Source organism: Moschus berezovskii, chromosome 10, assembly GCF_049115385.1.
Source record: "Moschus berezovskii isolate FMDL1 chromosome 10, NW_MosBer_1.0, whole genome shotgun sequence".
In the NCBI taxonomy this organism is placed as follows: domain Eukaryota; kingdom Metazoa; phylum Chordata; class Mammalia; order Artiodactyla; family Moschidae; genus Moschus; species Moschus berezovskii.
Genome location: NC_142469.1, coordinates 101,955,268 through 101,980,022, shown reverse-complemented (window position 1 = coordinate 101,980,022; position 24,755 = coordinate 101,955,268). Strand labels below are relative to the sequence as shown.

Sequence of the window (24,755 nt, the reverse complement as noted above, 5' to 3'; positions counted from 1 at the left end):
AGAATCTAGAGACAGACACAGCAGAGGGCTGAGAGGAAGCAGTTACGGACAAACACGACATGGTAAAATCTCTACAACTGGAGATAGTAAAAGCATCAGGAAACAAAGGATTTTTCTTTTTCTTATCAGTTCAGTTCAGTTCAGTCGCTCAGTCGTGTCCGACTCTCCGCGACCCCATGAATCACAGCACGCCAGGCCTCCCTGTCCATCACCAACTCCCGGAGTTCACTCAAACTCATGTCCATCGAGTCGGTGATGCCATCCAGCCATCTCATTCTCTGTCGTCCCCTTCTCCTCCCGCCCCCAATCCCTCCTAGCATCAGACTCTTTTCCAGTGAGTCAACTCGTCGCATGAGGTGGCCAAAGTATTGCAGTTTCAGCTTTAGCATCAGTCCTTCCAATGAACAGGATTGATCTCCTCTAGAATGGACTGGTTGGATCTCCTTGCAGTCCAAGGGACTCTCAAGAGTCTTCTCCAGCACTACAGTTCAAAAGCATCGATTCTTCGGCGATCAGCTTTCTTCACAGTCCAACTCTCACATCCATACATGACCACGGGAAAAACCATAGCCTTGACTAGATGGACCTTTGTTGGCAAAGTAATGTCTCTGCTTTTTAATATGCTATCTAGGTTGGTCATAACTTTCCTTCCAAGGAGTAAGAGTCTTTTAATTTCATGGCTGCAATCAGCATCTGCAGTGATTTTGGAGCCCCAAAAAATAAAGTCTGACACTGTTTCCACTGTTTCCCCACATAGACAGGTATAAATAAATAAGGTTGAGTACTGGGTGGGCCCAAAACTCCATCCGGGTTTTTCCTAATAGGTAAGTGGGTGGTGGCCCCCGCAGGATGGGCCCAGACACACAAGCCATTCAAAAGATGCTCAGCAGCTAACACAGGGAAGCCCGAGGGCTCAAGGCGGCTGTTTGCTAGATGGCGACATCTGAGTAAGGATCTTAGTCCAAATGTTGATGAGCAAATGCACAGGGATTTCTTTGGTGCGGTTAAAACATTACACTGAGACAGCTGTAGTTCCCAAAGGTATGTCATTCTTTTGAAAAGAGTAAGTTTCATAAGAAAGAAGCCATTTCTTGTTCTGAAGATTATATAACCAGGAACATAAAAGGATGCAGAGACAAGCGTGGGCCCCTTGATACTGAGCATAAACCAGGCCTGATCCACATGACAGGCATGCAGCCATCAGGGAAGCCTAGCCCAGGCCTTCCTTAGACGTCCACATTAATGACATATCTACTAGCCGTTAGACGTGTACGCAGTTGTGTGTACGGGTGCGTGGGTGTGCACGCACATGTGCACCTGTGTCCAGAGACAGGCAGGGAGAGAGAAAAGCAAACAGAAAGCAAAGGTTCCGGTTTGCCCCACCTCCATTCAGATCGCAGCAGGTCCCTTTAACCTGGGGACCAGAGACCGCCCTGGAGCTTCTGCACTGCATCGTCCAACCCTGCAGAGACAGACTGCTTTTCCGGAGAACTCATCAGAGCCACCACCTCAGCAGACTTCCTGAACCACACTTTTCACGACACTCAGAATGCTGACTGACACCAATTTCCTCCTGGGATACCACTTCCTACCGCCCCTCAGGAGGCCGTCAGCCGCTGACCACTGACCTTCACACAGACGCCTCGATCTGACAGGTTTGTCACAACCATCAGCTCCTCAAGAAGCCTCATAACCCTGGGGGCTCCTGTGTGTTGTCTGAAGGCAAGCGCCCCCTGTCCGAGAGGACCACTCCTCCCGAGAAGGGCAGGTGAGGACGAAGTGACTGTTGGGAGTGCTTCCTCAAGATGAGACTAGACAGGAATCGACTGATCGGACAAGCAGAGGAGCAAGAGGAAAGACCATGGACAGATTCCATTAAGCCCAGCAGAAGGGACTGAAGGGGCCGGGGATCAGCAGGCCTGGGAGTGACGCCCAGCTCGCAAGGCAGGCTGCTCGGGCTGCTTTGTACCTTTCAGCCCTGACTGGATGATGGTGGGAGACAAGTCGTCATAGCTGTTCATCAGGCTGATGTCTCCGGAGGTGAAGCTGACGGTGAGCAGGGGCTTGATGTTCTGCACTGGGATGGGGTACGCTGCTGGACCATCTGCGGGAACAGAAGTGCTGGGTGAAAACGAGGCGACGAGCACGTGACCCAAACCCAGGCCCGCAAGCGCAGCCCTGCAGAGGCCTGGAAACCGCTAACAGTACAGGCCAGACCCTGGGCTGGGGGGTCACCCAGGAAGGCGGCGCTGCACAGCATCAGGCTCTAACCACACGGGCACGGGGGGAGCCCAGGACTAGAGGCAGTGGGGACAGCAGCCCTGTAGGCACTGGGCTGGACTCCCTGGGCTCTGGGTGCCCTGCTGAGAGTTTACCAACCTGCGTGTCTCTGGTGATGTGCAAATGTGAATTACTTTAATGTCATGTGACACAGGAGGAGGCGGGGGAGGATGAAAACATTTTCTTAATCCTGGTCCAATGTACCGAAAGCTGCCTTTCAACACTGGATGCACTTTCACTGAACATTACAGGCATCAAGCAGCCACCGTGAGTTCTTTGTTTTTACCTAAAGAGACCCCACATCTGGAAGAGGCCCTGACTGGCTGTGGCTGATGCCCAGAGTGCATGAGCGTGAGGAGACGTGTGTGTGTATTAAGGAAGGAGCCCTGAGGGGTGCTCCTCTGCATCCACCCCCTGCAGTGGGTCAGCCTGACACCTCCTTGCTCGCCCTGCTCAGCCCACCTTTGGAGGCTCTTGTAATAACTGTCCTGATTCACTTTTAAGATGCTGCAGGTACTGACCTCTGTGCTCAATTACCAAGGTCACCAGAACACCCTGCTCTCTCTGAAAGGCAAGTTCCAGTCTCCTCCAAACCGCTCCACTGCTTCTGAGGAGGGGAACCGGTTAGAGTGTAGCTGGGAACTAATGCTGCTCTTAGACTTCATCTGGACTTGCTCCATCACCTTGGTCTCTGGACCCTGTTTCTCCCCTAGTAGGAGGGGAAGAGCAAGTATGCATTCAACCCAGTAAGTTCTGTTTTAAAAGTATGCTGAGCCCAGTGTTGAAAGACACCAACTCGATCACTACTCATTACACCATCTCCTTTAAAAAAAAGAGAGGCTCTTTAAAAGAAGCAGGGATGGTACCCTGGGGGAGAGTCAGAGCCCTGAGGGGGCACGCTGAGGGCTGGTAGTGGGGACGGCCAGGCCAGCACCCACCCCCAAGGCTTCTGCTCTGGGGCCTCAGGCACGTTCAGGGTGGTGGGGGGAGGCAGAACCCGAAATCACCCCAAGGGGCTGAAACCATCTATCATGACTGGGCCAAATGTTCACAAACTCAGATATCATCTACTCTAACACCACTGAAAGGCTTGGAGGCGACAGGGTGAGGGCAGTGGGTTCTTCTGAACTGAGCAAGAGAAGACCTTCTGCCTCAAATAAACAGGGAGGGACATGGCATCCAGGTCAATGTGCTGGCCTTCATCACGGGCAGAACTAACCCTTTCCTCACACAGCCAGGGCCACCGGCTTCAGTAATGTTGCGGATCTAGAGCACTACAGGTTGGGATGTAGTAACAGCACAGAAGTTTTCACCTTCAGCTCTGTTCTCCCTAGGCACCAGGCCCCCCCAATACCCCAGGGACACGGAAATGGCCATTAGTCTTATTCTGCGCCTAGGAAAACCAGGGGAGGGCCAAGCTACCAGTGATTCTGCGAAAAGGGATGGCAGAGAGGTAGGTGACGGTCCTGTCCAGGTCAGAGGCTGGGTGGGCTGGCTCCGCCCTGCAATCCGCTGAGAACCCTGCCCGACGGAGAGGGATCCTTCTCCTTCCTGCCCTCCCCGTGCGACCACCTTGGGGCGGGGAGTAGTCGTCCGAGTCTGTGTCGCTCTCGCTGCTGTCCTCCACCAGGAAGGCGGGGTAGTTCCAGGACATGCTGAGGATGCCATCCGACTCGTGCAGCAGGACGTGGGCCAGCATCCGGCCGTGGCAGTCCATGACGATCACCTGCCCGTCGGCAGTGCCGAACAGAACCTGCAACAGAGGAGCGGGATCCCTGATGAGCGGGTAGAGACGACAGCGGCTGTGGCCCCACCCCACCCCCACCTCAACGTGTTCACAGGACACAATATCTAAGAACTGGAAGAAGAGATCAGTTAAGCAACAGAGGGATACACAAAGCTTGTCAGCTGGCTCTTCTGGAAGAATTTTAGTCCTGTTAGCGAAAGGGAACTAGTGCTGTAATAAATATGTTATGTGGACGCTTTCGAATAATGTCAAAATCACTGTGTTACATTTTGTGGGTTGCTTTTGTTTTTTTTTTCAGTTGAAGGAGAGGGGGTCAAGAAGAAGATAATATTATCTTTTCTTTTTTTTTTTTTTAAAAAAAAAAAGCAGCAGCAGAGGATCATCATATTCAAGTGTACATAAGCACGTTTATCTTGTGTTCCATTTCACTGAGAATAGTACCGGGGTTGATATATTTAAGTAATGATGTTATAGTAAATTAATGGTATTAATATATTAAGTGCTTACTTTGTACTAAGCACAAGTCTAACAAAGTTTACCTCATCGACTGTCTGAATAATCCTGGCAGCGAAGCGCCAGCAGTGCTGGCATAGCTGAGATGGGCCTGAAACCTGGTGTACTGAGGGATGCTCCGAGGGGCCTCCCAGCCACCAGCCCCAAGCACATACTCAGGCGTGTGCCAGGTGCGGGCAGACACAGGGCCAGGGCTAAAACACAAGCAGGCAGAGGAGGGCTGGATGCAGGGGTGGGGAGATGGTGGGCGCCCTCCATCAGAGCGGCAGAGGAGCCGCTCACAGCTGCTGGAAGCCCCATGACAGGCGTCATTCTGATGGGTGGCCCTGAAATCTTTGTATGTTTTGTGTCTAATGAGAACTCTAACCATCAGCAACTCATTGTGAGAACCATACAAGTTATTTCTATTTTATAGATGCAGAAACAACTTAACAGAGCTCAAGTAAGTTGACAAAGTCATTAAGTGGTCAAGCCAGGGCTATTTACCTAGAAAGATCAGGATTTACATAAAGGGAAAGTTATTTAAGACTTTTTAGGTCCATGCCTCTTTCTGCTTTTAAGATTTTGACACTGAGCTTTTGAAGGTCAAAGACTGTCCACAGTTGTACCCCTGGGACCTAACAAGAGCTTTGGGTACAGTGGACATTAAATAAGTATTAACAGTTACATGAGTGAGTTAAAGTCAGTGACAATCAGAAGGCAATCTTAGGACATAAATCCAGATGATTAAGAGAGATTAATTGCAAAAGAAGATATATTTCATTTAAGCGGTAATAAGCTGACAGAATTTACAGAGCTGTTCAGATAAACCGATTGTCCATCAAATATTCCTTTAAACATGAACTACATTTTAATGACTGGAAAGTAAGAAAAAAAAAAGGAAAGCTGAAACAGTTTTCCCTCAGGGCTGGTGATGAATCATTATTGAATGCTGTTTACAGGAAAAAGAGATAAGTTGTACTAGGAACACAGTGAAAGTCATTTTAGGAAAAGCTGGATTCTTGGCTGCCAACACTGAAAATGAGTATCCGCTGGCGTGTCCACAAGGACCTCAGGAGACACGGGCTGGGGAGGCGGGTAGAGCAGGTGTCTCCTGAGCAGCCCGCAGTGCAGATGAAGACGGAACGTGACCTCTTATAACTTCAACCACAATTTACGTATTTCAGAGGAAGATGTATGGGAAGCCCTCTAAAGCGACATCCCAGGATGCGGCCTTTTATTCTCCGCCTCCCACAACCTCACTTACTTGTTCAAACATGTCTGAAGGGCAGCGTCATACCTCGGAGTATGTGAAGGGGTTATGTCACCAGTTATGACTTTGTTTCTCATAAACATAGCTCATGAGCAGGCAACAGCAAACAGTTATTCTTCTCAAGTACCCAGAATTAAAATGTATCAATCCCAAACAAGCTCCCTGGGCCCTTCCACTGTAGTTCCCACAGTCTCCACTGGCATGACAATCATCACGATTCTTTTATCTTCAGTTCAGTTCAGTTCAGTCGCTCAGTCGTGTCTGACTCTCCGCGACCCCATGAATCACAGCACGCCAGGCCTCCCTGTCCATCACCAACCCCCGGAGTTCACTCAAACTCAAGTCCACAGAGTCTTACTATGTGATTATTTGATCTATCTGACTCCCATGCTAGACATAAGCTTCTGAGGACATGGACTGTGTCTGCTCTCACTATGCTCTCCCCAGGGCCTGTGCTCAGTTGACATCCAGCAGCGTCTATGAAGGGAGGGAGTAAATGAAGCATCGTTTGAGTAACACATTTTTCCATTTTGGAGAACAGACAACATCTAATTCCTGAATGAAGGACTGGTGGCTTAATGAGTTTTCAGTGTTCAACATCACACTAAAGCAAAAGAGGACAAGAGAACCAGCCTCCAAATTCCCCAACATTAATCAACTCCGACTGCAGCTCTCTTGGAAGTTAATGCACTATTAAGATCAGGGAGAAGGAAAAAGGCATCCCCAAGGCTCAAGTTGTTAAGCAGCGATGGGGGAAGTTACTGTTTTGGAAAAAGTATGTCAAATAACTGAAGAACACTGATATGATGTAAAATCAGATTTCTGAAGATCTCCTCTATTACAAATTCTTTAAATGCCTAATCACTTTGAATGAGGTAAAGTTTCTCCGAGCCAAGGACTTCAAAGGAAGAAGACAGCAAAGTCTAAAGAATAATGAATACACATATGGGCAAAAGCATCAATCTCTGCAGCCTCTCCTCCCTAATTCTGGGGCTCTGGACAGACTGGTCCAGCTCCTCTTGCCTGGGTTCGGTCTCCTCCTTTAGGCTTGGCCCAGACCCCTTCCCCTCTCTAGGAGGTCACAGTCATGTCCATGGCCTGGCTTGCTCCCTGTCCATGCCATTCCCCTAAGCTCCAGACTCACACACTCCAACTGCCTGCCAGCCGCCGACCCCCGGATGTGTTAAGGGCCAGGCCCATCAGAGTCAACCTGTCCCCGATGAGGTGCATGACCTCGTCTGTCCCCCGGCCAACACACACAGCAGGTCCTCTGCTGGCAGAGACTGTGGCTTGTGCTTTACCTCCGGCGTCCAGTAGGGGCTCCGGTACGTAACAGGGGTTCATACATCATGTGTCAAGGCCACCGCACAGACTTGTCCTCACTCTAGCCATTTTCCCTACAGAGCTCTGTTTCTGTGGTACCATGAGCTTCCCGAGGGTGGGTCTGCGGCCATAGGTTCTGACTGACTGCCAGTCACCAGTGGACGCTCAGTGACTCTCAGTAAATGCATTTCTGCCCAAAGCTTTAGCCTTTGCCCAAGTTTTCCTACACATGAACCGCTTCTTTCTTTCCTTAACTAGATCGATGCTCAAATTTCCCCATAAAACTGGCCTCCAAAACACTTTTAGTTATGGATAATTTAAATTTCTGTCCCATATTTACCTACTATTTCTGCTAGATTTCAGGCTTCTCAGAGGGGTGGAGATAATGCTCCCTCTGTAACATGGACACTAAGAACCAAAGGTGGCAGAAACCTGCCAGCCCTTGGGTTCCATGGCTGTCCCTCTGGACAGGGGACACTGCTTCAGGGCAGTGTTTAATACTATTGCGATACTTTTAAAAAATTACGGTAGCCACACACAATCTCTCCATTCTAAACTATTTTCAGATGTAATCATTTTAAAAGTAACACAATTATCACCAGCAATTTAAAATTAACTAAGCCGCAGGAAGACAGAAAATCATTCAAAAGATTTATGTTTTGGAACCAGTGACAATGTATCCTAAATTCTTGAATAAAGACCATATTAGGAAATTTCAACTGTTAAAATATATGCTTCTGTAAATGCAGTAGAGTTCAACAAGTAGTATACGAACTAGTCACAAAAGGAATTGATTTTTCCCATTTATTTGCTTTTGTGATTTAAAGCTGGGAGAGAAGATGACAAAGTTATTACAAATTCCAACTACAGGCATACCTTATTTTATTATACTTTGCATATATTGTTGTTGTTGTTGTTGTTGTTTTAACAAACTAAAGGTTTGTAGCAACCCTGCATCAAGCTAGTTTGTCTGTGCTGTTTTCCCAATATGATTTGGTTACTTTGTGTATCTGTGTAATATTTTGATAATTCTCACAGTATTTCAAACTTCTTCATTATTATGTTTGGCATGGTGATCTGTGACCAGTGACTTTTCAGATTACTATTGTAATTCTTTTGGAAAACTTGATTATTTAAATGACAACAAAGGCTCTAGAATATGACATAAACTTAGTTGATAAAGCAGGGTTTGTGGGAACTGACTGATTTTGAAAGAAGTACCCCTCTGTATAGAAAGCTATCAAACACAGCACTGCATGCTACAGAGAAATGGTTGGTGTAAGGAAGAGCCAATTACTGTGGCAAGCTTCACTGCCGTCTCTGTTAAGAAACGGCCGCAGCCACCCCCGCACTGAACACCCACTACCCTGAGCAGTCAGCACCCACCCACACTGAGGCAAGGCCCCCCACCAGCGAAAAGATGACCACTTGCTCAGATGAGAGCAGGTTTCTTTTTAGCAATAAAATATTCTAAAATTAAAGTATATACATTTTTTTTCTTTTAGACATAATGCTATTGCATACTTTTAATAGACTAGAGTATAAACATAATTTTTGTATGCACTGGGAAACTAAAAAATGTATCTGCTTCACTGTAGAGCAGTGGTCTGAAACCACACCCACAACGCCTCTGAGCGATGCCTGCAGCTGGTGTCAAGCGCCCACACGCAGTGCCGTGGAGGGCAGAGGGGAGGGGAGTGCAGGAGCGTCCCTTTGCTCCTTGGCAGGAACCTTCTGTCTTGAGATGCACTGCAGTAACACTTTTGTTCTGAAAGACCTCCCTGTCAGCTCCAAAACACTAGTTTTCAAATGTGCTTCAAGGCCAGATTTGAGCATTTTGTGACTAATATTTTTCAGTATTTTTTCAACCACTGACATCAGACAGTTTGTAAAGGACAGAATTGCTCAATTGATTAACAGAGTATTTCCTGGTTCAAAAAAAAAGAAAATACAGGATAAAATATAACTTCACAATTGATTCTAATCATCATTTCTAAAACAGGCATTTTAAGACTTATTCTGATAAACATGGGAAAGAGATCTAGCTAAAAACAGCTATAATAAAAATTTGTATCTTTGGGCTAAACATGTAATTTTGAAGTCTTTTCATCTCCTCACTGCAGGATAACTGCTTATAAACTAACCCATAAAGAAGAGAACCTACTCTATGTTTAAAGATTTTCAGAGAAGGAGATAGTCTATCCACCTCAGGTACTGAATTTAACATTAAATAATTTTCATTGCTATAACATTCTTCCCCAAATCTTTCAGGTTCCATTTGAAAGTTTATTCATCCTTTTAAGACACCTACACATTATTTCTGGGGAGTGGAGGGAAACAGTTTGACTACAGGAGTAATTTAAAAACACATTTAACTAGGATACCTCCGGAAGGACACACAAATAACTAGAAACATCAGTCACCTCTGGGGACAGAAGTGGGTGGCTGGGGGTGGTGGGGAGAAAGGGAACTTTCCATCATGTATCCTTTTGAATGTTTAGGATTACATACCACGCAAGTATGCTACTGAAACACACTGAAGTACACATGGAATGAAGCAGAGAGAAAAGGTTCAGGAACACAGCCCCATCATCAGATCTCTGGAGCGGGATGAAATGTGCTGGGCCTGTTTGCTGAAGATCGTCTTAAGTCTACCGGCAAAACATGCTTTCCTTTGCAAAGAACTCAGAATTGGGTGTTGGCTTGCTAGGGGTCTGGTTCTATTTTGATTCCTAACTACTTATGTCACTTTGAATTGATCATTTGCCTTCCTGAATACTGTTCTCGTCTTCATCTAAAAAAAGTTGTATTAGATGAGTTCTCAAATCCTTTTATGTTTAAAAAGGTTCCAACTCTTTCAATAAATATCTAAATACATTTCTCATTACGTGAAAATAGTCATTTTTTCCTGTGGCTACTAATAAACTTCCTTAACAAAAGGGCTAAAAGGAAATGATTCCCTGGTCTGAGGAGACTGAAGACCTTGTGACTCAACGGTAGAGGTCAGGGTAAGAAGTGACCTTACCCCTTACAAGGGGCGGATCCAGCAGCGCCTGTGGCTGCTGTCAAAGGTCAGTGAAGCTGACATCAGTCAAGGAGGTAAGATCAGATTTTATCCAGGAATCACTACATGCATGGCAAGGAGTTGATCTCAACTTCCACTTGTGCAGACATGACTGGGCATCTTCAAGGGAGAATGGGAGAGGGGAAGAGGAGGGAGGCGGGGTGCTGAATCTTGTCAAATGCTTTATCTGCATCTACTGTGATGACCATATGGTTCTTCTCCTGTATTTTGTTAATGGATGTATTACAGTGATTGATTTTTATATGGTGAACATCTTGACATCCCAGGGATAAATCCCACTTGATTGCTGTGTGAGATTTTTAATGTGCTGCTTCATTTGGTTTGCTAGTATTTCGTTGGGGATTTTTTCATCTATGTCCATCAGGGATGCTGGTCTGCAATTTTCTTTCCTTACAGTGTCTGTGTCTGGCTTTGTATCAGGGTGATGGCGGCCCAATACTATGAAGCTTTTAGAGGAAAACACAGGCCGAACACTCACTGGCATAAATGACAGTAGTAACTTTTTCAATTCATCTCCTAGGGTAATGGAAATAAAACAAAAATAAACAAATGGGACCTAATTAAAAAGCTTTTGCATAGCAAAGGAAACCACGAACAAAATAAAAAGAAAACCTACAGAATGGGAGAAAATGATGCAACCGACAAGGGATTAATCTCCAAAATTTACGAACAGCACTGCTGCTGCTGCTGCTAAGTCACTTCAGTCGTGTCCGACTCTGTGTGACCCCATAGACGGCAGCCCACCAGGCTCCACCGTCCCTGGGATTCTCCAGGCAAGAACACTGGAATGGGTTGCCATTTCCTTCTCCAATGCGTGAAAGTGAAAAGTGAAAGTGAAGTTGCTCAGTCATGTCTGACTCGTAGCGACCCCATGGACTACAGCCTACCAGGCTCCTCCGTTCATGGGATTTTCCAGGCAAGAGTACTGGAGTGGCTTGCCATTGCCTTCTCCGACGAACAGCACATGCAGCCCAATAACCAAGAAACCAAACAACCCAACCAAAAAATGGGCAGAGGATCTAAACAGATGTTTCTTCAAGGAAGACATACAGAGGGCCAAGAGGCACATGAAAAGACATTTAACATCGCTCTTAGAGAAATGCAAATCAGAACTACAATGAGGTATCACCTCACACCCAGTCAGAAAGGCCATCATCAGAAAATCTACAAACAGGGCCTCTGGTGGCTCAGTGATGAAGAATCCGCCTGCCAATGCAGGAGACATGGGTTCAAGCCCTGATCAGGGAAGACCCCATATGCTGCGGAGCAGCTAAGCCTGTGTGCCCCGATTATTGAACCTGTGCTCTAGAGCCCGGGAGCTGCAACTATGCCCGCCACGTGCCGTAACTACTGAAGACTGCACGTCCTAGAGCCTGTGGTCTGCAACAAGAGAAGCCACTGTAATGAGAAGCCCGCGCATCGCAGCTAGAGAAGCCCGCTCGCCACAACTCGAGAAGAGCCTTGTGCACCAGTGAAGACTCAGCACAGCCATAACTAACTAACTAAATAAAATTTTAAAAAATCTACAAAGAGTAAACGCTGGAGAGGGTGTGGAGAAAAGGGAACCTTCCTATACCATTGTTCAGAATGTAAATTGGTATAGCCACTATGGAGAACACTGATGAAGGTTCTTTAAAAAGTTAAAAATAGAACTACCATATGATTCAACAACAGTATATTAAAAAGCAGAGACATTACGTTGCTGACAAAGGTCCATCTAGTCAAAGTTATGATTTTTCCAGACCTCATGTATGGATGTGAGAGCTGGACCATAAAGAAAGCTGAGTACCAAAGAATTGATGGAAGCAGTATATGACATATTGCACTACGTATATAATTATTATTAAAATAAACTTGAGGTAGTGTTTGAAATAAAAAAACAAACGTATCTGTTAGGTCTGCTTGGTTTATAGTGCTGTCAAAGGGCACTGTTTCTCCATGGATTGTCCACCTGTATGTTCTATCCAGTATTGAGAGCGGTAGTGACGTCTCCTACGTTACTGCATTGCTGTCTGTCTAGGTTGCCGCAGAAGTCATTGTGGTTTTGCATTGTTGAACTTTGCTGTTTGGTATTAAAATACATTCTTAAATGTGGTTATGTTATACATCATTTTAATGTGTATTTTTCACTTTAATTTTTTGTAATGACTATTACTTGCTGTTTGTTTTATATTTACTTAGACTAGGGAAATGATGTTAGACATAAAGCAAATTTGAGCAATTTTCTTATTTGAGTTCAAAATGGGTAGTAAAGCAGCAGAGACAACTCACAATATCAGCAACACATCTGGCCCAGGAACTGCTAACAAACATACAGTGCAGTGGCGAGTCAAGAAGCTATGCAAAGGAGACGAGAGCCTCGAAGATGCGAGCAGTGGCTGGTCACTGGGAGCTGACGATGACCGACTGAGAGCATCACTGAAGCTGGTCCTCTTACAACCACACAAGAAGTCACTGAAGAGCTCATTGTCGACCATCCTACAGTCGTTAGGCGTTTGAGGCAAACTGGAAAGGTGAAGGGGTTCCCAGGTGGCGCCAGTTGTAAAGAATCCACTTGCCAGTGCAGGAGCCATAAGAGACGTGGGTTCGATCCCTGGGTAGAGAAGATACCCTGGAGAAGGGCATGGCAACCAACTTCAGTGTTCTTGCCTGGAGAATCCCATGGAGAGACGAGCCTGGCAAGTTACAGTCCATAAGCTCATAAGTGGGGGCCTCATAAGCTGATCCAAAATTAAAAAAAAATACTGTTGTAATGAAGTGTTGTCTTCTCTTACTTTACACAACAACGAACCATTTCTCAGCTGGATTGTGACATGGTGAAATGTGTCATTTTATATGACAACCAGTGATGACCATCTCAGGGGCTAGCTGAGATGCTTGAAAGCACTTCCTAAAGCCAACTTGCACCCAAAAAAGGTCATGATCATTGTTTGGTGGTCTGCTGCCGGTCTGATGCACTGCAGCTTTCTGAGTCCCAGTGAAACCATTACATCTGAGAAGTATGCTCAGCAAATGGATAAGATGCACCAAACTGCAAGGCCTACAGCCAGCACTAGCCAACAGAATGAGTCCAGTTCTCCATGACAACACCCGGCCACAAGTTGCACAACTAAGGCTTCAAAAGTTGAATGAATTGGGCTCTTAAGTTTTGCCTCATTTACTCTATTCACCTGATCTCTCGCCAACCTACTATCACTTCTTCAAGCATCTTGACAACCTTTTTCAGGGAAAATACTTCCACAACCAGCAGGAGGCAGAAAATGCTTTCCAAGAGTTTGATGAATCCTGAAGCACAATTTTTATGCTACAGTAATAAAGAAACTTATTTCTCATTGGTAAAACTGTGTTGATTGTAATGGTTCCTATTTTGATTAATACATGTTTTAGCTTAGTTATGATGATTTTAAATTCATGTTCCAAAATCGCAATTACCTTCTCTCCAACCTTAATATTTCTAGTATTTCTCCTTTCACTTGTGTCAATGTTTGCTTTATATAATAATTGAGTGGTCTATATATTTAGGTGCTCTACTAAATATATGTATGCATATATATTTACGATGGTTATTTCTTACTGGTAAGTTGACCCTTTTGCCTTTATGTTTTTCCTTATCTCCTGTGACAGTCCTTAACATCTATTCTGTGTCATATAATTACAGTCATCTTTGTTCTCTTTTGGTCATCATTTGCATGGAATACCTTTTTCCATCTCTTCACTTTCAGCCTATATATGATATTCAATCTGAAGTGAGTTTCCTACAGGAAGTATATAGTTGGATCTTGTTTTTGTTTTTTCAGCAGACCAGCTACTTTGTGTCTTTTTATTAGGGAGTTTAATTAATTTACATTTAAAGTCATTATTAATAGGGAAGGACTTATTATTACTATCTTGTTAACTGTTTTCTGTCAGTCTTTTAGTTCCTTTGTCCTTCTTTTCCTCTCTTGCTATCTTCGCTTCGTGTTTCATTGAATTTTTTTTTATATTCATATGCTTGGATGGGAAATAGATGGGGAAACAGTGGAAAGTGTCAGACTTTATTTTTTTGGGCTCCAAAATCACTGCGGATGCTGATTGCAGCCATGAAATTAAAAGACGCTTACTCCTTGGAAGGAAAGTTATGACCAACCTAGATAGCATATTAAAAAGCAGAGACATTACTTTGCCAACCAAGGTCCGTGGCTATGGTTTTTCCCGTGGTCATGTATGCATGTGAGAGTTGGACTGTCAAGAAAGCTGATCGCCGAAGAATTGATGCTTTTGAACTGTGGTGCTGGAGAAGACTCTTGAAGAGTCTCTTGGACTGCAAGGAGATCCAACCAGTCCATTCTAAAGGAGATCAGTCCTGGGTGTTCATTGGAAGGACTGATGCTAAAGCTGAAACTGCAATACTTTGGCCACCTCATGCGACGAGTTGACTCACTGGAAAAGAGTCTGATGCTAGGAGGGATTGGGGGTGGGAGGAGATGGGGACAGAGAATGAGATGGCTGGATGGCATCACCGACTTGATGGACATGAGTTTGAGTGAACTCCGGGAGTTGGTAATGGATAGGGAGGCCTGGCGTGCTGTGATTCATGGGGTCGCAAAGAGTCAGACACGACTGAGCAACTGAACTGAACTGAATGCTTGGATTTCTTTTTCTTTTGCATATCATCTAGAAGTATTTTCTTTGTTCATATGGAGCTTACATGAAAGAAATTATAGCTAATATCAGTCTATTTTAAACTCATAACAACTATAGTTTCATAAAAAACTCTAATTATTTCATTCCACTGCATTTTATGTTACTGATGTCACAATTTGTATATTTTTACATTGTGTATTCATTGACAGTCATTTTTAATAGTTGTCTTTTGAGTTTTATTATAACTAAAAGTGATATATCCATCACCATTACAGTGACAAAAGTCTGCATTTGTCTATACCTTTATTAGCAAGTTTTCTACTTTCACATTGTTGTTTGCCATCCTTTCATTACAACTTAAAGAATTCCCTTTAGCATTTGTTATAAGGCAGGTCTAGTGGTGATGAACTACTTTAGCTTCTGTGTGTCTGGGAAAGCCTTTATCTCTCTATCGCTTTTGAAGTACAGTTTTGCAAAGTATGGTATTCTTGATTGGCAGTTTACTGAAAAGTTCACTAATAGCTTTATGGAGTTTTCCTTATATGAGACAAGTTGCTTTTTTCTTGCTGATTTTAAAATTGGCTTTGTCTTTGGACTTTTGACGACCTGATTATGATGTGTGTTGGTGTGTACTTCTCTAAATTCATCTTATTTGGTAACCATGAGGATCACTGAATCTGCATGTCTATTCCCCGGATTTGGGGAGTTTTCAGCAATTATTTCTTTGGGTAAACAGTCTGCCCCTTTCTCTCTCTTTTCTTCTGAGACTCCCATAATACATGTATATCCCACAAGTCTCTCAAGTTTTCTTCATGCTTTCACTTCTTTTTTCTCCTCTGATTAAATAATTTCCAATGATCCATCTTCAAATTTGCTGATTATTTCCACTGCTTCATCTAATCTGCTGCTGAAACCCTCCAGTGTATTTTTTCATTTCAGTTATCATACACATCGGCTACTTAATTTCTAATTAAAAAAACACTTTAAGAACATTTGAAAGTCTCACTTGGTTCATGCCTTTTCCCTTTAACTCACTGAGCATCTTTATGACTGCTATTTTGAATTCTCTGTCAGGTAAATTTTATATCTCCATTTCACTGGGGTCAGTTTCTGGAGATTTACCTTGTACCTTTGGGACTTATTTCCCTGTTTCTTAATTTTCCTTGACTCTATGCTGGTGTCTGTGCATCAGACAAAATTACCACCTCTCCCAGTTTTCATGGACTAGGCTTGTGAGAAAGAAGACTCTCACTAGTCAGCCTGATTAGTGATTCTGGAAGTTGCTCCAACCATCTTACTAGTCCAAACCACCATCTCTGTTCTCAGTGACCCCAAGATGTATGGAGTATGCTGGGTCCTGTCAGTGCTCTAATTCAAAAGCCAGTCCCCTGGGCAGCCCTAAGGAAATTGGAACACTGGACAAATGTTTCCTACTCCCTGCTTTTAACGTAGTAGCTGAAATCTGGGGTTTCCTCACCAGCTCACTCTGTATTGGGCCAGGAGAAGGGGCTGTGTTGAGTCAGCTAGTTCAAACTGTCATCTTTTTTCTCAGCGGCCCCTGGTGTTCCATCAGCCCTTTGAGACAAGTGAGATAGAAGCCAGTGGCTTAGGCCACACCCAGAAAAAAATCAGAACATTGGACACATGATCCAGTTCTTCCCTTCTCTTCCCAGGGAGAGCTTGAAGCTGGGCTTTTTCTCCCAACTACATGGCACTTTGCCAGGGGTAGTGATTATGGCAAATCAAGTTTTTCTACCAGTTCTGATGTGGCCAGTTTCGTAACACATTAGGGGTACAGAAGCCTCTCAACTAGCTTCTGGATTTATCACAAAGGGAATTGGTCAGTACATTATTGATTTGGTATGTATGTTGAAGAAAGGAGGTTCCAGAGCTCGCTATTCTGCCATTCTGCTAACATCACTCTTGTTGAACATAATCTTTAGACAGTGTATTTATTAACAGCCTGCATACACAAATAACTGCCTTCCATCTTTCATTCTTTAAAAATTTCAAGAAAGTTTTTATTTAGTATATTTTAAATTCACCTATACTGAATGTTCTATATAGTAATTCTTCAATGATTTGAGTCCAGAGATAACAAAGAGCAACTTAATTTTTAAATATCTTATTTGCCAGTGTCACTCGACCAAAACAGCACAGAATAGTACACAGCAGTTTGGCCTATTTTTGCTAAAAAAAATATTATTTTCTCCTATGAAGCGCTCAATAGGATATCCAGAACACACACACACAAGCAAAATCCAAAAAACTTAAAACAGTATTAACAGTAGTAAAAGATAGTCATAAAGGGTGGAGGTCATCTCCTGATTTCCTTTCCTGAGTATGTTTCCATTATTTTCCTTAATTATTACTTACATCCTCCTTGCCTGTTTTTGGCAAGACTCATTTCTATATATGTTCAGTTCAAGACTTAAAATAAAGATGAGCTTCCCTTTTACAGTACTTTTTTAGTACATGCACCACTAAAAAGTCATGGGAAAATCGAATGGGAAGGAGAATCACTTTTTCCACTGGTCAGATTAAATCTAATATCAAAGCTATGTTTCCACAAGTTGGCAGGATCTCTACTCCCCAGGGCCGTTAACCTGCTTATAGTTCACTCTCTATCGAGGGTCTCTTCTCCTGAATAAGACTGGTTCACTGAGTAATTACTCTAGTGAGTCTGCGGATTAAAAATAATAATAGCAATAAATAATTTAAGTACAAGAGCTTGTGTGAGAGAGATTTCCATGTGCTTCTCTCACTGAGTTAGCAAAATGGCTTCCAAGTCTTCACAGGAAATCTAAAGCCTATAGAGTTCCTATGATTACTACTGAAGGGACTAGGTGCAGGCTCATCCCCCAAACCAGCACTTACAGAGCTGGCAGAGGAAAACGTTTTCTTACAGTGAACAAGAAACTCCTTGCAAATACCAAATTGTGATTCCTTTTATTTTGGTTTTATTAAGTCTGGCTTTTCTATTAATGAGTGGGTCTCACCTTTGAGACAGTCATTTCCTATATGTCAGATATCAGTAAATTACTTTTCATTTATAAAACTATGGTGGCAACATCATATTTTTAGCTGAGGATGTAAAGATTTATGTTGCTTTTTAAAGTTTCCTTTATAAACCACTTTTGATCTTACAGCTCAAGAAACAGAGACACTTGAGAATAAACACCCATATCCTGGACACAACAGATGTCCTCCTTTAAAGCCACGGTCAATCCAAGCCCCAGACAAATCATTTACTTTAATCTGACAAGAACCTTCTTCAAAGTAAAGAGGTGGTTGTGACAGATAATAGCACTGTGGTTATGGGAGCAAATCCACATTTTGAAGAGATTTGTTTTGAAGTAAGTATGGGTGAAAAGACATGTGATCTGGGATCTGCCTTAAATATAGCACAGAAAAAAAATAAAGGGATAAAATAGCAAATGTGATAAGTATTTGTTCTTTATTCTTATTTTTGATGTTACTGGATTTTTTATAATCAGTTTTAAAAATTATAGAATTAAAAACCCTATAGGATCATTTATTACTTGGAATACTTTGAAGGAGTTATCAAATCTACTTGACTTGTATGCTGGTACTTCATAACCTTACATTTCAAAATTAAATGAATAGTTATTCTTTTCCACTGACTAAATGCATTAAAGCTTTAAGCACATGTTAGTATCATAGTAGTTCCTTTTTCATCATTTAGTATCCCTGAAAAGATGTTGTATACTGATGATTTAAATATTTTATTTTTAAAATTATTAGAATTAAATAAACTAATCCTGCACTGAAATACCCCCTTAAATAATCCTGCTGTATCACTCAAATTCTGACTCTACTCCAAATGAGCAATAACGGTCATATCAATATTTCTTACAAATTATATACAGAAAAACCAGCTTTCATTTCATAGATGTCACAGAGGCACAAAGGGTACTTATAGTGATTTTTCACGCTGTTGTCCGCATCACGGTACTGTCTGCATTTAAAGTTGTTGTAAAAACTCTGGTGGCTCACAGATCACACCAGCAGGGATCAGGAGGGACCACATTTTGTGAAAAACTTACTTTCAGCTGCTAAGAGGTAGTGGGATCTATCTACAATTTGTACTCAGAACCAAAAAGAAGAAATCTTCCTAGATTAAAAACAACAAAACTTCAGGATGGAGGCCAGAGGCAAAGATTTCACCCCTCTCATATCTACATGTGCTAAGACCTAAAAAATGGTTAAGTCTTCTCTTGGGGGTGTTTAGGATGTACCAATCCCACGACGAGGCCTTCAAGTTTATTTGAAATCATGGCTTAAAGTGTCTAAGAAAATACTAGGTCTGTTAAAGTATTTAAGACCTCCTCTAAAAAACTTTTAGTATATAAACAAACATTACTCATGGAGATCTACAGTCAAATATGTATTAGGTGAAGAATTCTCACGTTACACCAAACTACCTTCTAAACAAGGGAAATTTCTACAGAATATTCTTTTAAATAGGAAAAGATTCTCTTACATGGAAATTTAAAGTATAATTATAAAACTCAGTTCGCCTACATTTTAAAATCTAGTATATAAAGTGAAGTATTCCTGTATTAGGACTATTAACATCAGAAGCAAACATGTTAATATTCCAGTTATGTGATAAATTGTTTTTTTCCTAATAGAACATTCCAAAGGAGAAACTAGTGGTTACTTTTTATAATTGAAGGTCAAACATAATACTGAAAGAATAGCTTCCACTTGTAAGTTTGTGTCTGTAAATCCTTTGAAGCAGAAAATTTGTTTTCATAACTCTACTTCTCTCCCTTCTATTGTAAAGGATTGTTCTCCTGTTTTCTAAGCTCATGAGCATCACTGGATAACCTCGGCTGAATAATCATAGTTTATATCTGTCAATGCCTGGATAAACTCTACAAAGTAATTATCAGTACTTCCAAATTTTATGAAAAGCAAGTACTTGCCTTCATGATTTTTAAAAAATGCTGACTTGTGCTCACTGAAAGCAATGAGCCTTAGAGTTTCCCTCCTGCGGCTAAAGACTTCCTAAAATGTAATTCTAGGATGTTCATCATGAGTTTTTATTGGGAGGGATGTCACCAAGATGGTGAACTGTTGTTCCTGACTTCATTCCTCCACACAAGAAGAGTAACTATTAATAACAACTATGCACTATACACAGTATCCTAGTGAGGCCCTGCACTCCATACCATGGAGACCAAGGCCTGCAATATAGTAACTGTGATACATCATTCACTTACAACTCCAGTGTAACAGTTAAAAAAATGAATAGGTGTCTTAGGCACACTGGGGAAAGAGGAGAATTCCAGATTAACTCTGAAAAGTCTGTTGGCACAGGATTAAGAGTTCTCATTACTGTAAAGAAGAGATCAAAGAGCTAGAAATAGAGGGGACAGCTATGACACAGGAAGAAAAGAGGTAAATAATCTGAGGACAGGTGGTCTGTCAAGATGCCATCAATCCTATCCCACTGCCCTCAGGCAGTACCTCAGGGACACATGCCAGGCAATGGGAACATTGAATCTTCTGAAAATCTTGACACCACGGCTCTGGGGAACAATGGTAAAGAATCCTACCAATTCAAGAGACGCAAGAGATGTGGGTTCGATCCCCGGGTCAGGAAGATCTCCTGGAGAAGGAAATGGCAACCCACTCCAGTATTCTTGCCTGGGATATCCCATGGACAGAGGAGCCAAGTGGGCTGCAGTCCCCGGGGTCACAGAGTCAGATGCGACTGAGCACATAAGCACACACAATCTTGCAAAGAACTTTCTCAAAGGAACCACATGGATTTTCTTGGTAGAGTATCCTAGCAGCTAATACGTATCACTGAGTTGAATTTTCTATATCGTGGATCAGGATTAAACCAACAATGATCACATTTAGGAACTGTTTTTGGATTTGAGAAAGAGGAAGAATTCAGTTATTAGGATCCTTATTCAAACTGCTTTCTAAAGAAGGGATAACCACAGAACCTAAAAAAAAACAATCAACCAGCCTTAACTAATGAAAGATTACACACAAGTGTCAACAGATTTGAAAAAAAAAAATTAGACTTTGTGTAAGAGTTATGATGAAAAATGAATGCTGGGTTCCCCCAGGGCAGACTCTGTGGGGTAAACCAAGAATTCCTCTCACGTCTCTGTGGCACCCGAGGATGGGAGGAGACACGGAGAGTCCTCAGGCGAGGCCAGGGCTGGACCACCCCCAGGCGCTGAGGCCAGGTGAGCTGACTGGACAGAAGGGGGGCAAGGGCAGAAAGGAGAGCCTGTGCAAGGTAGAAAAGCAATGTGAGCTCAGGAAACTAGTCCACTAGGGCGAGTGTGAAGGAGGGAGCGGGCAGAGAGAAGCCTGGAAATGCATGAGGGCTTGCAGGAGGGACTGACACCTACCCCAAAACCCACTCAGTTTTGTGTAACAAGTGTAAAACTCTCACAGAGAACTGGAGAGAGTAAGTCAGCAAACAGAGAAGTCAACGCTTAAGAGAGTGGACAGCAGACAGGTACATGGTAAGCGACAGAACAGACCAGTGCCAGCTGAAGCCCAAACCTAGAGCAGAAAGCACAGGAGAAAGCTGATTCCACCTCACCTTCCCAAAATGCACTGGCTGACGTCTTGAAAAGGAATGGCTAGCCTGCCACATCTCCTCCCCTCCCAGACAGACCAGTGCACATCTTACTCTCAGAAGGGGCTGAACAGAAGGCACAGACACAGCTCAAAGGTCTACGGTTAAAAGCCCAGCAACTCAATGATAAAAGTGAGCCCAGTTCAGCCACCAGGTAAGGCCCACAGGCAGCCAACCTCCAACACTGCCATGGTAGAGAAGACAGTACAAGACTCTGAAGTCCAGATGGGTCTTCCAAGCAGAAGGAGAGGTCCACTCACTACCCCACCCCCCAGGCTTTACTGCTTAGTATCCACATCACAAATATGAGCGGACAACCGAGGATCACCACACATTTGAGAAAAGCATCTAATATGAAAAAGAGAAGCCAAAACCAAACCAGAAAGAACCTGGAAAAGAAAGACAGTGAAGAACGCAGAATACTTCAAAAACTCAACATCCTCACATTATTTTGTCCTCCATGAAATAAGAATTAAATTATATATATATATATAAAAGAACAGATCATAATCTAATCATAAAACAAAAATAGAGCTCCAAAAAGTTAAAAATGTGATAGCATTAATTTTTTCGAAGTCAAAGAAAACTTGGAGGATATAGCTCAGCACATCACCTAGAAAATTACATTAGGCAAAGAAAAGAAACTGGGAGAGAAAATAATTAAAATCACATCATCAATCTAAAAGGAAATCTGAATAATAAGATTTCCTGAAAGTGAAAAGAAAATATCACAGAGCTATGACAAGTCTTTGGAGGCAAAGGATGATTTGGAAAGTGACCATGACCATGTTTCAGCCAAACTGGTGAGAGAGACAAAGCACATCTTGAAATTCACAACACTCTGAAGACGTGCTCCACACCAAAATGAAGGGACAAACCACAGAAATACAGGTGCTGGTCCCAGATAAACAGGGGGAGATGAGGGAACGGGCTCAGGCTCCAGGTGTGCCACAGGCCGAGAGCAACCGGTCCAGGCTGAGAGCCCAGGAAACAAGTGAGTCAGATGCACCGCTTGGGGTAGTGAGAGCTTTTCAAATGTTTGGAGAGCGGAAGGATTAATTTGTGATCGGTACACTGACAACCAAGCAAATAAGTCAGGCAACTTTACTAATTCTGGAAAAAGCAAACGATGGCATGAGGATGGCAGTGCTACCCTGGCTCTGTGAGTGAGTCATGTGTGCTCTCAGCAGGAAGACTGGGCTCGCAGGGCGGATGGGATGGGGGTGGGGGCGTGGGCGGCCATGGGACAGGGAGAGCGCGCCAAGTCCTAATCTCCCAGGTAGGAAGTCAGTGGAGAATACCCGAGTCTGAAAAACATCAAGATCTGGCAAATAAGCCCACCATTCAGAAATCTGGAGGGAAACAAGCAAAAGCAGTGGCCACAGGGAGCAGGAACCTGGGAGCAGGAGGGATGGCACCAGACACTGAAAGGTAGCTTGTGTTTTGTGTTTTTTAAAAATATTCATTATAAACCTAATACTACTATTTGACTTTTAAGAACTACAGCTCTTTAATAAAAGTTAGTAAAAACAAACAGGAAAGGAAGCTAGAGAGGGACCAGAGCCACACCCTGACATCACCTCTAAACTAATGGGAGTGGGCTGCCCTGGGCTCCGCCGGGTGTTCTCCGCCTCTGTCCCCTGAGCCCCATGCCATCCCCTGCCCCAGGAAGGCAGCCACACACAACTCCGTGAGGAACACACATGGTGTGCAAGCCACTGCTGCGGCCAACGGGAACCTTTGAGTAACTTCAAAGAACTGAACAGCCACTCATTCCCTCACAGGACATGAACCAAGAAAAAGGCAGCCCGGCAGGCAGAAGCAGCCACTGGACACAGCAGAAGACACCAGCCTGGGGACGAAGTCGTAGACAAGGAGAATTGGGAAGAACCTGGGAGCCCCCAAATCCACCAGCCCTACTCCAGAATTTAGGCATGTGGAGCCTTAACTATCTTCCCTGATGTCAGCCTGAGAATAATCACCTGTAACTTTTCAATACAAGTAAATAATTCCTGGCAATAAAGTATTCGGGAGGTGGACTCAATAGGGCTAAGTGACTAAGCAGAAGGTGCAGACAAAGGAAGAAGGAAAGTTGAGCACAAGTCCCGCCTGGTGTGGAGATGATCAGCAACAGAGGCGCAGGGCGGGCATGGAGATTGACGCAGAGCATGGACCACGTGGGATTCCGGCGGCCGGGGGGTGGTCTGTGGGCAGCCTGGGCTCGACGCGAAGGACGAGAGAGAGACGGGAGCACAGCACAGTGCTGGGAAGCTAGAGATGCACATGAGGCAGCAGAAGAAATTACCCCAAGGACAGGAGAACAGTGGGGGAAGGCTGAGGCTGAAGCCCAGCAAGAGCAGAGGAGTGAGTGCAAGAGCCCAGGAAAGACGACTGCTACTGGAAGACGACCTTCAGCCAAGGGAGGAGCCAGAGGAAAAGATGTTCCAAGACCCCAGTGCCTGGGGGCGGGCAGCTTGAGAAGAAATCGGGGGGGGGGAGCTGGCAGGATAGGCCAGCAGGCCAGGACTGGGTCCAGTGGGAAGGGCAACTGGCTCGGGGAGGGAAACCGCAAACGCCGGGATGGAACAAGTCCTGTTTGATCAGGGTCTGCACTGACTGTGGAAACATGTGTGGCTATCTCGCCTCACCAGCACACGGCTTTGACACCTGAGGTCCCTTAAAAGAAGCCAAACACGGCTGGCGCACCCAGACCATCACATGCCTCTCGAGGGAGCTGTGACAGAGAAGGGGCAACTGGGACAAGAATGGGACAAGGCCACCAGCCTAAGAAGTCCTCTGCAGAGCCCTGGTCCCTGCCCCAGAGGACTGGTTCTGTGAGCCGCTTTCTTGCAGTTCTCCCAGGAAGGGCAGAAACTAGGGAGAGTTTTCTTCTGGTGCTTTTCTGCTCAGAACTGTGATCCAAAATTCTTTCTTCATTTAACCTAAATTTGTCAGCTCCAAGTCTGAGGTTCTTTCCTCTGTCCTGCTCTTGTGGGCACAGATCCTCAGTGTCCTCTGGGGAGAGCAGCATTCACCCCGAGACATGGACTGGATTGCCTGCCAGCACGCCTACCTTTCCTCAAGTTCTCCAGAGCCAGATGAAAGGCTCCGACAGTGAGCGACACTCAGCCAAGGCTCAATGTGAGCTGGCTGCATATCTGTAAACGTTTATGTCTGAAGAGCCACAGTGTCCACCCACCCAGAACATCCCCCCAAAAACTGAAAAAAAAAAATATATGGCAAATAGGAAATTAACTAGATCTCAAAATCACTTGTTTGTAAAACAGTACTGCTTGTA

The 24,755-nt window shown here is 43.9% G+C and overlaps 1 protein-coding gene across 2 annotated transcripts in view; it reads right to left on the bottom strand.

Annotated features, from left to right (window-relative positions):
• The window catches only part of TULP4 (TUB like protein 4), a 192,626-nt gene that overhangs the window by 28,676 nt on the left and 139,195 nt on the right, over positions 1-24,755 (bottom strand). For both annotated transcript variants that reach the window (XM_055433075.2, XM_055433076.2), the window contains exons 5-6: positions 3,853-4,033; positions 1,970-2,104 (exon numbers count right to left, since the gene is read on the bottom strand). In XM_055433075.2, coding sequence (XP_055289050.2) covers positions 1,970-2,104; positions 3,853-4,033 — 316 coding nt within the window. The remainder of the gene's footprint in view (positions 1-1,969; positions 2,105-3,852; positions 4,034-24,755) is intronic.